Source organism: Lonchura striata, chromosome 1 (assembly GCF_046129695.1).
Source record: "Lonchura striata isolate bLonStr1 chromosome 1, bLonStr1.mat, whole genome shotgun sequence".
Taxonomy (NCBI): Eukaryota; Metazoa; Chordata; class Aves; order Passeriformes; family Estrildidae; genus Lonchura; species Lonchura striata.
In genome coordinates, this window is record NC_134603.1 from 107,486,002 (window position 1) to 107,498,562 (window position 12,561).

Here is a 12,561-nt window from a genome sequence, read left to right on the forward strand (position 1 = left end):
ATGACAGTCACCAGCAGACCTCATACATCTGCATTTTGTATATAGTGGAAACTATATATAAATATTAGAGTAGTGGAAACCAAGCAACTGTGGTGATGTCCATGTGCCCAAGTAGCTTCAACTCAGCTCAGAGGAGTTTTGGGATCTTTTTTTTGTGTTAAAGTCTGCAGCTGGTCTCACCAGGGGCATCTTTTCTTTCCTCCTGTGTGCAGGCGTCATCGCAGTGGTGATCTTCACCATCCTCTGCACCTTGGTGTTCCTGATCCGCTACATGTTCCGCCACAAGGGAACCTACCACACCAACGAGGCCAAAGGGGCAGAGTCAGCCGAGAGCGCCGACGCCGCCATCATGAACAATGACCCCAACTTCACGGAGACCATAGACGAGAGCAAGAAGGAATGGCTTATCTAAGCCCACGGGGATGGGGCCTGGGGTGGGATATGAGCTGGGCCAGGGTGGGACTGGGATGACTCTTGCAGTGGAGAGAGAACACTCGGACACTTGAGCACACATAGGATAAAAAGATCAGCACAACTGGAGGAGCAAGTGACAGGAAAATACCACTGAGACTGGAGAAAAAAAAAAAGAATATCTCAAGAATTTAAGAAAAAATACTTTTTAATATTTATTTACAGCAAATTGCCCCTTCTGTATCCCAACAACTACAACAAAGAGCAGTTTTGCAGCTTCAGCATTGGTTGCAATTTTCAGTCATACCTGTCTATTTCTCTGTGTGTTTAGAGATGTTCTGGATACCTGTGACAAGAAACAGGGCTGGTTTTTTATATTTTTAAAAGCTGTTTAAAATGTGGGTGGCTCTGTCCTGAAAGAAAGTGGCAGCCCTTTCTTCCCAGCATTGTGTTCCTTCCTGGCTGGCCACTTCCCTGCAGGCCACCCTCAGCCCCGCGTCACCGTTTATTCGGGTATCATTGATCCAGGGGGTGGGATAGGGGGTGAGGACTAATGCAAACCTTACTCACCAGGTTCTCAACATCTCATCAGCCCTGGCAGAACCCATCTTCTTGACCCAGGCACTTCACTGATTGTGTGCAATTCTCATCAGCAATGTAAAAATACTGTTATTACAACTACTCTACTATTACTAAAAAGGATTATCATAAAGCACTGGAGGCTTTAAAGGTTTTTTGTATCATTTAGTTGGTCTCTGAGGGAGTCTGATGCTGTGTGAGTCTGTAGACCTAGTCTGTTCCTGTGTCTCTGTCTATGGCACCAAGTCACCCCCTGAGGCACGTGCCAAGTTAAACTCAGCTCTGCCTGTGGCATATTGGCATATTCTGTACATTGTAGTGGGGAATTAGAGCCAGACTTTGTTTTCTTCTGTTTCTTCTTAATAGTATTAGTACTTATTAATACTTAAAAGTATTAGTACAGCTTTACTCAGTGCATTTGAACCCATGGACTTCACATCCTTTTTTTTTTTTCAACTTGAGAGTAGCAATTTATTCCTTAAATCCCTTGTTTCTGTCCCTTTGCAAGGAAAACCTACACAGTGTTTGCACAGTCAGGAAGGTGAGGCAAAGGAAGCATGAAAACTCTGCCTCCAGAGCACATGAGGAACACACAGCACATAGGGGAGAGTCACTTTTCAATACAGAGATTTACCCAAACTATTTTACTGTCTTTGTAAGGCATTTTTAAGAATAGCAAGGCCAATCCCAAGTACAGCATTGCATCCCATTTTCCTCTCAAATCAGGAGTGTCCAAAGTGTCAGCTGAACATCAGACAGGCAGCTAGAAGGAAAGAGAAAAGGGCAGCCTGAAGACTTAGTATCTTTTAGTGGCAATAACTTAATAAAGCTTTAGCTTGCCCTCTGTAGAGAAGCGTGGTTCTCCTATGGTCTGAACTGATAGGAATTTAAGGCCTTAATGGACAGGTTTTGCAGTGAACAGACTGAATGAATGAATATACTGCAGGGCTATGCCATGTGCTAGAAGAACAGAAACTATACCAGGAACTTCCCTTCAAAAGTATTTATTCTTGTGACAGTCCTAGATTTGCTTTGTCTTTAATATTTCTGGATTTAGTATGCACAGATTTAATTCATTTTTCTGCACAAGAAATATTTATTTTCCACCCAAACATCTACTACACTCTGCAGTGCTGCCATTTTTTTATTTCCTTATTTTTTTTTGGTTGCAACTTTCATTATTCTAATTGACACTTTAAAAATGGGGGAAAAAAATCGTGTAGGAGAAAATATTGGAGTCTTACCAGACAAGATATTGATAAGCACAATTTATCAGAAAGTCAGGCCAGGTAGTTTGGGTTTTAAAGATGGTAGCCTAAAGTCCTGTATTGGAGGAACATAACCATGGAACATAGATATCAGAGTAAATCAAGCCCATTAATTTCTTCTATTTATGGATTTGCAATTAGCATACAAAAAAGTTACCAGTTTTAAAAGCAATTACTGTTTCTCAGGTAACATACATGGCAGAGAGGTTCAGGTAGGCATAAAAATTACCTCTGTCACTCTTGTGCTCTGCAGTCTTTTGCCTTGTCTGCTGCATTAACCTCTCCCTCTCTTGTCTGTAATCAAGCAGATGATTTGGTTTAATCATGGTTGTAAAATAAGTCTTCCCCAAGTCTTCTCTCATTGGGGAATATCAGCAGGGGATGGATCTACCCTGTACCACCACTCAGCAAACTACATAGCAATCATAGATGTCTCTGTAGGATTGAAAAGACATTATCTTTTCTCTATGATTTTATGTTTAATTTTATTTTAATGGTATCTTAGTCTACTCTGAAAAACATCCTTGGCTGCAACTTCAAGTTACCAAGAGTAGTGATTAGAGCACAGTTTGCATAGATTGGCATTTGATTTGCAGAAAAAACACTCCTAATCTGAATTTAATGTCTGTGAGGAAGATCAATATCCTGTATCCTGAGAGACCAGAGTCCTCTGCTACTTTATGTGGGAGAGACAGATTTAACAGCCATAGTGCAAATTGCCAAATGCCTCAGCATGGCATTAGAAGGGAAAGATGGCTTTGTCTTGTTTCCATGTCTAACCAAGTTCTTGGCAAATTAAGAGACAGTTGTCTCTGGTTATGATAGGGAGGCCTGTGATATCTATTCACTGATTTTCTAAAAAAATTACCAGCTAATCTCTCACAGCCCTGGGAGATTAAGAGAGAACTTGCATAAGCAATAGTTATAAATTAGTGTCTTAAATTTGAAAAAACAGTTTAAATTTCTGAAATCAAGTCAGGGTCAACTATGCCACTCCATTGACTGGACACCATGGATCTTCTTCTGTGAAATACATTAGTGCTGTATTAAAATACAGTCACTTTCATAACTCTGGAAACCTTTAAATAGTAGAACTCTTGTTTCTTCTTAAACTGGACCTTAGACATGATATTATTGACTAGCAGCTGTCTCTGTATAGGGATTTGGTGACTTTGGGTGAATTCCTGCCTGTCTGCTTTGTATTTCATTTCTGAGAATGATATATGTTTAATTATAGGCACTGGTCATTCAGCATCCTGGCAGCAAAGCAGGAGCAGACTCAGAGATGTAGCCTGTGTATTTTGCTGGCACTATATCTATTCTGAGAATTTCTTCCACTGCAAGCCTATCATTGAAGGCTGAAACAACATCCATAGTTTATTTCACCCACTCTTACTTGTGCCAAAAATCCATGTCATTCAGTAAGTATGTAGGAAAATCTGTTTGAGGGGAGAGTGGATCCTGCTTTTATAAAACTCTATACTTTCCCCAAACAATATTAAAATAATCAGTCTTTTATCACCTGTTTTTTTTGCTGTTTCACCTATTTGAACTGTGCAGAGAAATGTAGCTTCTTGTACTGTTTTGGGAACCAAAGTGTCCCAGATGTGTTTCTAAAGTGTCATTCCTGACACTGCAGAAAACTATGGCAAAACTGCCACCAGCAGTGGGGAGAGCAAGACTGGGCTGGAGATCAGAGCTCTCAGTGTTAGTGAAATAATGTAAGCAATATTTTGGATTCACAAGTCTTGAAGACCACCAGGTAATGAGACACAGAGCTCCAAAGAGCCAAAACAATGGAAAACGTATTTTGATGCCAGCCCAGCCTCAAGGAAAATCCGCAGTCCACTCTGGCAGTTTTGAATCAGGTCTTTTACACACTGCTTATTCCATATTTACTGATAGAAAATTCAGATATATAAAATAGAAATATGTATCTTTAACTTGTACTGGAGCATTTCTGCTTTGTATTTTTTGTGTCTTAAACTTTGCCTGTACTTTTTATATCTCTTCTAGCAGTTACCACTTCAAAGCTACAGCAGCATTTTAGGGTCATGCTCTAGGCAGCATGATATATTTGAGAGGATGGACATCACAAATATTTTAGTAAGACTGCTGAAGCAGTGGTGTATATGTACAAGTTTATTGTACTGGTAAGAATTCACTTTAATTAAAACAATGTCCTTAAACAGCAGATGCATCTAATTTCCAGGGTATGTTTTGAAATGTGAAGCTAAGTTCAACAAGCAATAGCTTTCAATATGGTTTATCCCATGAATGATTTTACATTCCATCAAGCATGGTAATCCTGAAAGGGTGTCATTCTTGAAAAGCAGAACCTAAATTCTGGTAATCAGATGTCATCCATCCTAGAGAAATTAAACAGAAATCTTGCCTTCTAACAGCAACAACATGCAAATTAGAATGAATGAAGGGCATTGTGTTTGTATGCATAAGTATCTTCTGTGAATGTCTTTCCTTTTTACTAAAGTTCTATTAGAAACCAGATTGGTAAATAAAGAGGAGGGGAAAAAAAAAAAAAAAAAAGAAAAAAAATACATTTTAAATAGTTTTAATCACCATAACAGCTGTTTCTTCATGCTTTGTATATTTTTATCATTGCTTGTATTTTTAACATCTTAGTACCAGGAAATCAATTTGGAAAGGATAGAAGTTGGAAAAGCCTCTTAAGAAAAGACCCCTTGTTTGTGAAAAAAGGTACTTTAGAATGCAGGTATAGCTAAGAAGATAAGGTGAAAAACCAGGGAAGATTTGTTGAAGTGCAAATATGTTCCTCCTGCATCAGTGTTACCTGTTACAAAGTGTACATCTGTACATGTTGAGGTGGGCAGAGGGTCTGAGAGCAGGGTTTGGATAGAAAATGACTGCCTTTCTGCTTTTTCCCTTTCTGATCATTTTGCAGATAGCAGCAAGCAGTATGCTTTCAGTTTTACTCACATTTGTTACTGCAGATTCTGTGGCATTGCCAGCCTAACAAGGTTTACATACTACAAATGACTGAGTGTGGGTGGTTTGCCTTCCTTTCCTATCATAACTCTGTCCTTTCCTTCATGAATGAGAGCCTTTTATTGAAACCATCGAGAAAAATGTATGCCCAGCTCAACAGACTTGTGTCTGTTCCTTTTAATAAACTACTTTATCAGGCTTTAAAACATTTTTATGGCATGAAGCATTTTATAAAAGAACTGTGTTAAACGCGCTTGTATGGGAGAGTGTGAAACCTAGGCAAAGCATCAGTGCAACAAACACCTGAGTCAGAGGCACTGTTGCTCTGTCTATAGCATGCATTTCCTTATCCACCCAACAAATCCCTGGATCCATCCAAGACTTTAACTTCCTTTGTGAATATAACAGTGGCAAGTCCTGTTGGGACACTGTGTTCGAAACATGGTCAGACCATGTTCTGACCATTCTTCTGTGCTGACTGTTGAAACCCCCAGAAGGAGAGGTATGCTTTATGCAGGATTATTTCTCATTTATGTAGAGAAGCTCTAGGACAAAGAGGTGAGAGTGAAGGTTCAAGTGTAAAGCCCAACTGATACTTGAACACTGTGACACAAAGAGTCTTTGGTCTCTTCTGCTGCCACGTGTCTCACCACAGCCATGTGGGTGTGCACATGCACCTCCAAAACCTAAGGCTGTTTGGGATGCGATATCTGCACCACTTGGGCAATTGCTGCCATGATGTGGGTGGATAAGATACCAAACTTGCTCCAAACCCAGCAGTCTGCAGTGCTAGCAAAATCACTTATTCTTGAAATTAAGTGCAATTTTTAAGATAAACTCAGGCTGCACTCTACAGTAGCAGGCACATAAGGTGCCTCAAATGAGGTGCCTCAGGTGCCTCAAGACTTGGACCTGGTAATGGAAAATAATTTATTTAACAATCTGTAACACAGTTAACTCTGACTTTCACATCTAAGCAGATTCTTCTGAGGCACTATACTCAAAACCCTAATTTTGCCAACTGCTTAAGAATCAGGAAGAAAAGGGGCCAATTCATGGCTTTTTTACACAAGAAGTCTTTTTTTAAAAGACACTTACTGTAAAAAAAGTTTGGTATCAACAGATTCTTTCACACAGAAGTATTTCTTTTCATTAATCTTCTATTTTCAAAATATCGTGTGAGAAAAGTTGAGCAATTTTTTAAGCACAACCAGAACCACTTCAATGAATAGGGGGTAAGATATACTCTGGAAATATACACATAAGCAAATAACAAATTCAGTACATCCTGCTACTTTTGTGATTCAGCAGCTTCCATTTGTATGCCCACTGCTGTTTTTTCCTCAAGGAAGACCATCTGGATTAAACAACAAACATAAAAGTGTGTACCTTTAGTTTTACCATAGATTAATGTTCTCACTTGGTATGTAATAGGATATCAAGGAAGAGCAAATTGTTATTTCCTCAGATTTCATAGCATTAATTCTGCTGTCTCCAAGCGTCAGAGATGTACTATCACCATATTAATTGTTATAATGCACAGGTATTGATACTGATGATATTCAACAACTAGCATTCTGAATTCTAGCACAGAGCTTCTCTAAGAAATTCTAATTTATTGAGAAGGCAGGTAGATGACATTTTCTGACAGGTGAGAAAGGTAAATACTTTTTAGCCAAAATATTTGAGCTCCTGTCTTTCACATGCTTTGAAATAGGCTGTTGCAAGAGTACAGCTGAAGATGTCAAACTTAAACAAGCTGCTCTAGGCTGCTGGTGAGAGTACAGAGTCACAAGACCTAAGCTCTTCTACCTGCTTAGAAGACAAGTCTCAGATGTGTTGCTGCCTGTCCCTGTCTTTTGTCACTTTTCCCCCAACCTATTGAACATCACAAATTGAAAGGGACCACAAAAGACCTTCTGTCCAACATTTTGTGGGAAAGGGAACCTAGATGAGATAATCTAGCATCCTGTCCAGTCATAATGTGTTTTTCCCCACTGACTCCATTTCCAGGGTAGTAGGCTATCAACAGGCTCTTTAAAGAAGGTAGTCACTGGAGCAAGGCAGCAAACTCTTGAATCAGCCCAGAAACAGTAAATGTAGATGACTCAGGTCAGACGGAAGCAGGCTTCATCTGGGGCATTGCCAGCCTAACAGCTCACCTTCATTTCATCATGGCTTTGGTTAGAAGTGGAGCAACCAGCCAAGTCTGAGTACTATTTTTCTAAACCCATGTGGAAGTATGGAAGATAAACTTGGCTGAATAAAGAAAATGTAGCCATCCCCTGTATGCCAATGTTTGTTCTCTAAAGTGCACATTCTTGTGCTTTCAATGTGTGTATCATTGCAGGAGTCTGACCTTACCACAGGCAATAAGTCCTTCACAAGATGAACAAATAGCCCTGCACTGCTTTGTCTTGAAAAACTCCTTTGGGTAAACGTTTAAAAGTAGATCTATGGTTTGCCATCATAACACGCTGGACACAGTACCAGCAGCTAGATTTATGTTATTTCTATTGTAAAATCAAGGTCTGTCTGCAGAGTTTTCTTGTGTGTCTTGCACTAATGACACCTTTATCCCTGAAGCATAAACTACAGTAGGGCAAGGTAACAAAGAGAGATTGGCTTTGCTTCACACTCTGAAACACAGTGTAAAGTCCCTTTACACAGTTCCTGGTAAGAGTAAGGAGTAAGATCTTTGTAGACATCTAATATTTCCTTTATTCCAAACCCCTCTACCCATTACTCCAAGGAAAGAAAATTGCTAACAGTTCTGGGTTTTTTCACATCTATTTCTCTACTTTAGAAGTGTTCCTTGCCACTGACAAATTTACTACCTTTTACTGTCACCTTTAAACTCCTTTCCCAGCCATGCTTGTTACATTGACCAAGGTGAAGCTTTTCACCTTCCTAAAATGTAATCATTGTAGTGGAAGGGTTATGTGCCACTCCATTCCTGTCATCTTTTATATTTGCAGTAGGTTTTTATTTGTTCATGGCACTCAGTGACTGAAAGTGCAAGTTTGGTTTCTGCCATCTGTGGCATTATTTTATAACTTGTTTGTATCTGTTCCAAAATCACAGCATTGCCTGGCAGAGAGAGTCTGAAAATTAGGCAGCTGCACTTCATTCCATTCAGCATGGTTACTTTCTATTTCTTGGTTCAAATTTTCCCAAGAGATATCAATAATAAAATTAATGCCTGGCAAAAGCTGGCATCTATTTTTCTTAGGGCCACAAGATGTCACATTGAGTTTTCAGCCATCAACTTCCCTTGTGGTTTTGTAGCAGCTATACAAGGCTGCTGGTAATCTCCAAAGTAGGACACCGAAAAATTCTATTATAAAAGCTTCTAGTAAATTTAGTCTCTTGGAGTGTTAAAGGTCCAGCTCAACAGGGCCAACAAGTCAGCACTCCTACAGGTTTCTGTTATGATCACATCCGAGAAAACTCTCAACATTGGTTATTAAATTATTTTATTTTTTGGATTGGATCAGCATCTCTGAGGAGAAAAGGTGCTTCTGTATGTGGAATACCTGGGATATTACACTCATCCTATTGTAACTCCTGCATTGTATCTGATCTTTTGAAGCTCCAACTGCTTAAGAGAAGGGATGCAAGTCACGTGAATAAAGAAGACTAAGGTATCACTTGGTTGCTATTAACTCTGAAGCACAGAGAACTGGCTTTCCACAGATCTGCTTTGCATGGTCAGTCTCAGTCATACACAAGCAATGGGGAAGTTTTCCTCTGCTCTTCAGTGGATCAAGACTCATCAGTGGGTTGGCTGGGCAAGCATCACATAGATTATCTTCAGCCCTAATGAACTGACTCACACTTTGATTAGTCAAAGTCCAGGGAGTTCCTCTGACTCAACAGCATGATTTGGCACAATATTCCTGAGAGGCTTCAGCTGCCCAACAATTCTGCTACCCCGTTTGACTAGTGCTAATGAAGAGAAGCCTGATGGAAATTACCTGTACTGATTTAATCCTACATGTGGATGCCAATCCTAACTAAGAGTGCTTAATTTCATGGAGATTAAATAGATCCCCCCCCCCCCCCCATCATGGAGTGCTTGGGCTGTGCTCAGTCTGATGCTTCTTACTGACATATATAAATAGAGATATAGAGATAAATAGATATTTTTATGGAGATGTTTTATAAGTGGCCTTTGCTTTGTGCATGGTAACTATTGCCAAACTTGTTATTTAGGAGCTACAGAAATGGCTGGTTCTGCAGTTTAGAAAGCAATCAGCTATCTCTGTTGCAAGGGACACCTTGGGTATGGGCTTGGATTTTGTTTTTTTATTATTCAACTATAATTTGCATGGTTTGGATTTGGGTTTTGTCTCAGTGTCAGGCCTTTTTCTTTCCTCGCTGGTTCTCTGGCAGGGACATATTGAGCTCAAGCAGGAACTTATTTCTCAGTCTTTGAGAGATGGTTTGAAGCCATTGGTGCCATATGACATTTCAGAAACAGGTTTGCACAGCCTGGTGGTTCAGTGCAACTTCCTCAAAACATAGTTTCTTTAGCAGTCTGTTGGGGGGTTCACAGCACAGTGGGGTACTCCTATTCTACAGGCTTTGCTTGACAAGATAGCAAATTAGCAACAGCTAGTTGCTGTTTTATGGGTATTGCCTTGTGAGCAGAAAAAGGGATCAGCAGAGACAAGGACATGAGTGATGGTTCAAAATTAGATTCATATACATAGCAGTAGCAAAAGATTGTGAAAATTGCTACAGAAGCAGATAATTTTACTTGTTTTCTTATTTTACTCCCTTTTTTCTTTTTTTTTTAAAGTATGCCACATCTGAGTAATTCATCTCTACCAGCCCACCAGCTCTCAATAACCTGGGCTGTTGCTTAGGGATGGAAATGCAGTTGTCCTTTCTTACTGATCTAGTTCCTGCTGCTGTGGAGCAGTCTGTACCCAGGAAAAGACATGGGCCATTAGCTATTAGGAGAGCAAAAGCAGCCTCTCACCCCTTCCCTCTGAACCAGGTGGAAAGCCAATCCCAGGGTTATGTGCCTACAAAGCTGGCCCAATTTCCTGTCAGGTGAGCCAAGACCTTCTCTGTTTGCAGTTACTCTAGTCCACAGGTTTCTTTCTTGAGCACAATTTTCCCATGGGACACATAACCAGGAGATGACAGTTACCCTAATTAAACAAAAATGTGTATATTAAGAAACATCCTAATCTGAAAGTATAGTGTATCTGAGATTCCTCTGTTATAGACACTTAGTCTAAAAGATTTATGGCTACATTTGCTATGTTATGCTTGAATAAACATATAATTCATTGAAATACACAAGACTGATAAAAATAATATGATCTCTTTAAGGAGAATAAACTGTTTGTAAATTTATAAAGAGTATAATCTGTTAGGCCTTATTTGAAGTATGTACTGTGGTTTGGTAAAAGTACAACATTAAAAGAGCCTTGCCAGATGAGGAGTGTTTTGGGTTTTTTTCGTGTGTGTGTGTGTGTGGTTCTTTTGGAGTATTTGACATCTTCATCCAACACAAAACCAAAAAAAAAGCTAAACAAAATAAAATAAAATAAAATAAAATAAAAAAACCAACCAACATTTACAGACTGTATAAGAGCCTGAGATAAAGTACAGAGGGCTCTTCAGATTTCTGTGTACAGTGACTCCATGGAGGGAACAGGTGAATCTTTACTTCTGAATAATTTGGACCCAGTTTCGTTTAAAAACAAAAGTGGTTGGTCACACTACTGACTGGCTGGAGATTTTTCAAAGATTATTTCATAACAGCAATAGAAAGAATTCAGACCCATGCACATGCAAATATTGTTTATTTACTGGGGGAAATATCTAAGGAAGCTTTAGGCCCCTTCAGAGCAAGAGCTGGTGTGCCACAGGACACGGACACATGGTCATTGTACAACAACTACGTTTGCTGCTGATTAGGGGAAGCAGACATCCCAGAGCCTGTTCTTCCTGCAAGCATCCTCCTGCCCTGCCCCTGTGGAGACCAGCAGCAGCTTTCTGGCACACAATGGGCCGCTACTCCTACTTCTCCTGCCAGTTCTCCCTCTGTGTGCAGCCCAGCTGTGAGTACTGCAGACAGGCCAGTGCTTCACGCAGAGCAGAAAGCCACACTCTAATACTCATGATTTAATGGCCTGCTGACTCTCTGTGCAAGGTTTTTGGGTTTCCTCAGCTGGTTTCTAATTGCAGGCAGCTCTTCCTCCCTCAGGCCACTGTATGAGCCTTTCCCTGAAATTCAGCAAGAGAAAGAAGGTCTGCCTGGAGATTTGAGGGGAGAGGGATTCTCATCTCTGACAACCCTCTGGTTTGCTAGTGGAATCTCAGCAGGTGCTTTCAGCCTTTTAGGGATGCAGCCCAGGGTAGGTCAGATCAAAGGGGCGCCTCATCTCATGGCCTGGTTTTGTCATGCCCAAAAGCAGACATCTATCTGACAATAACAACAATAACAAGGCAAGTCCATAGCACAAAGTTCCACTTCCTCAGAAGAGCCTCTCAGCTGCCAACCATGGGCAGCTAAAGGACTTTTGGGGCCAGAGGTGTTTTTATCTGTTTAGTCATTTCTTTCAAATCTACTTGCCATGTGCTTGTGCAGAACAAGTGAGATCTCCTCACAGCTCTAGTCCTTTCAAAACTGTGAATTGCTGTGCTATTAAAAAACCCACCTGCAACTGAGCAAGAAGGGGAGTTTTTCCTTATGTCTGCTTGCTAATGAAACAACCTCACCATGACTTAAAGCAGAGATGCAAAAGAAATCTCTCCAATCTAATTTGTGTTCTGCACACAGTTCCAATTATATCCCTGCATGTGCCCATAAAGATCACTGCACTTTATAATGCTACACTGAGGACAGACTGCACAGCCTTGAGATAAATAGATACCCAGATAAATCTGCAGCCCTGTGTGATTTGACTTCTGACTGATACTTCCCGTCACCGCCTAACAAGATTTGTAGCTTGATCCCTCTTTGTGCCTGCACTAGAGAATTATTTTGTATCTGTGACTTCCCCATCTATCAGTGTTCATGGGGAGTCATGTTCCTTGCATGAGGGGCAGGCAGACAGACACTCTGCTTTTTCTCCCTGTTTTAAGACAAGCCCAGCAGCATGGCTGCAGGCTGCCTGACCCAGCCTGAGCAGCAGCAGCTTCTGGGGGAGAGGGACAGGAGGGACCTGTGCAAGGTGACATATTCAGAGAGTTCAAAGCAGAGACAAGCAGCACAGATCAGGGCTGGAAGGCTTGCTGGAGGAAGAGCAAGACAATGAGCTTCAGGGATGCAGAAAGAAAGATTTTTCCTAGGGCCCTGACAGAGCCTTTGTTA

At 40.5% G+C, this 12,561-nt stretch overlaps 1 protein-coding gene across 2 annotated transcripts in view; it reads left to right on the plus strand.

Moving 5' to 3' along the window:
- The window catches only part of CNTNAP2 (contactin associated protein 2), a 1,054,227-nt gene extending 1,043,550 nt beyond the window's left edge, over positions 1-10,677 (plus strand). For both annotated transcript variants that reach the window (XM_031503926.2, XM_077786381.1), the window contains one exon: positions 213-10,677. In XM_031503926.2, coding sequence (XP_031359786.2) covers positions 213-412 — 200 coding nt within the window. In that variant the 3' untranslated portion in view covers positions 413-10,677. The remainder of the gene's footprint in view (positions 1-212) is intronic.
- Positions 10,678-12,561: the final 1,884 nt, after the last annotated feature.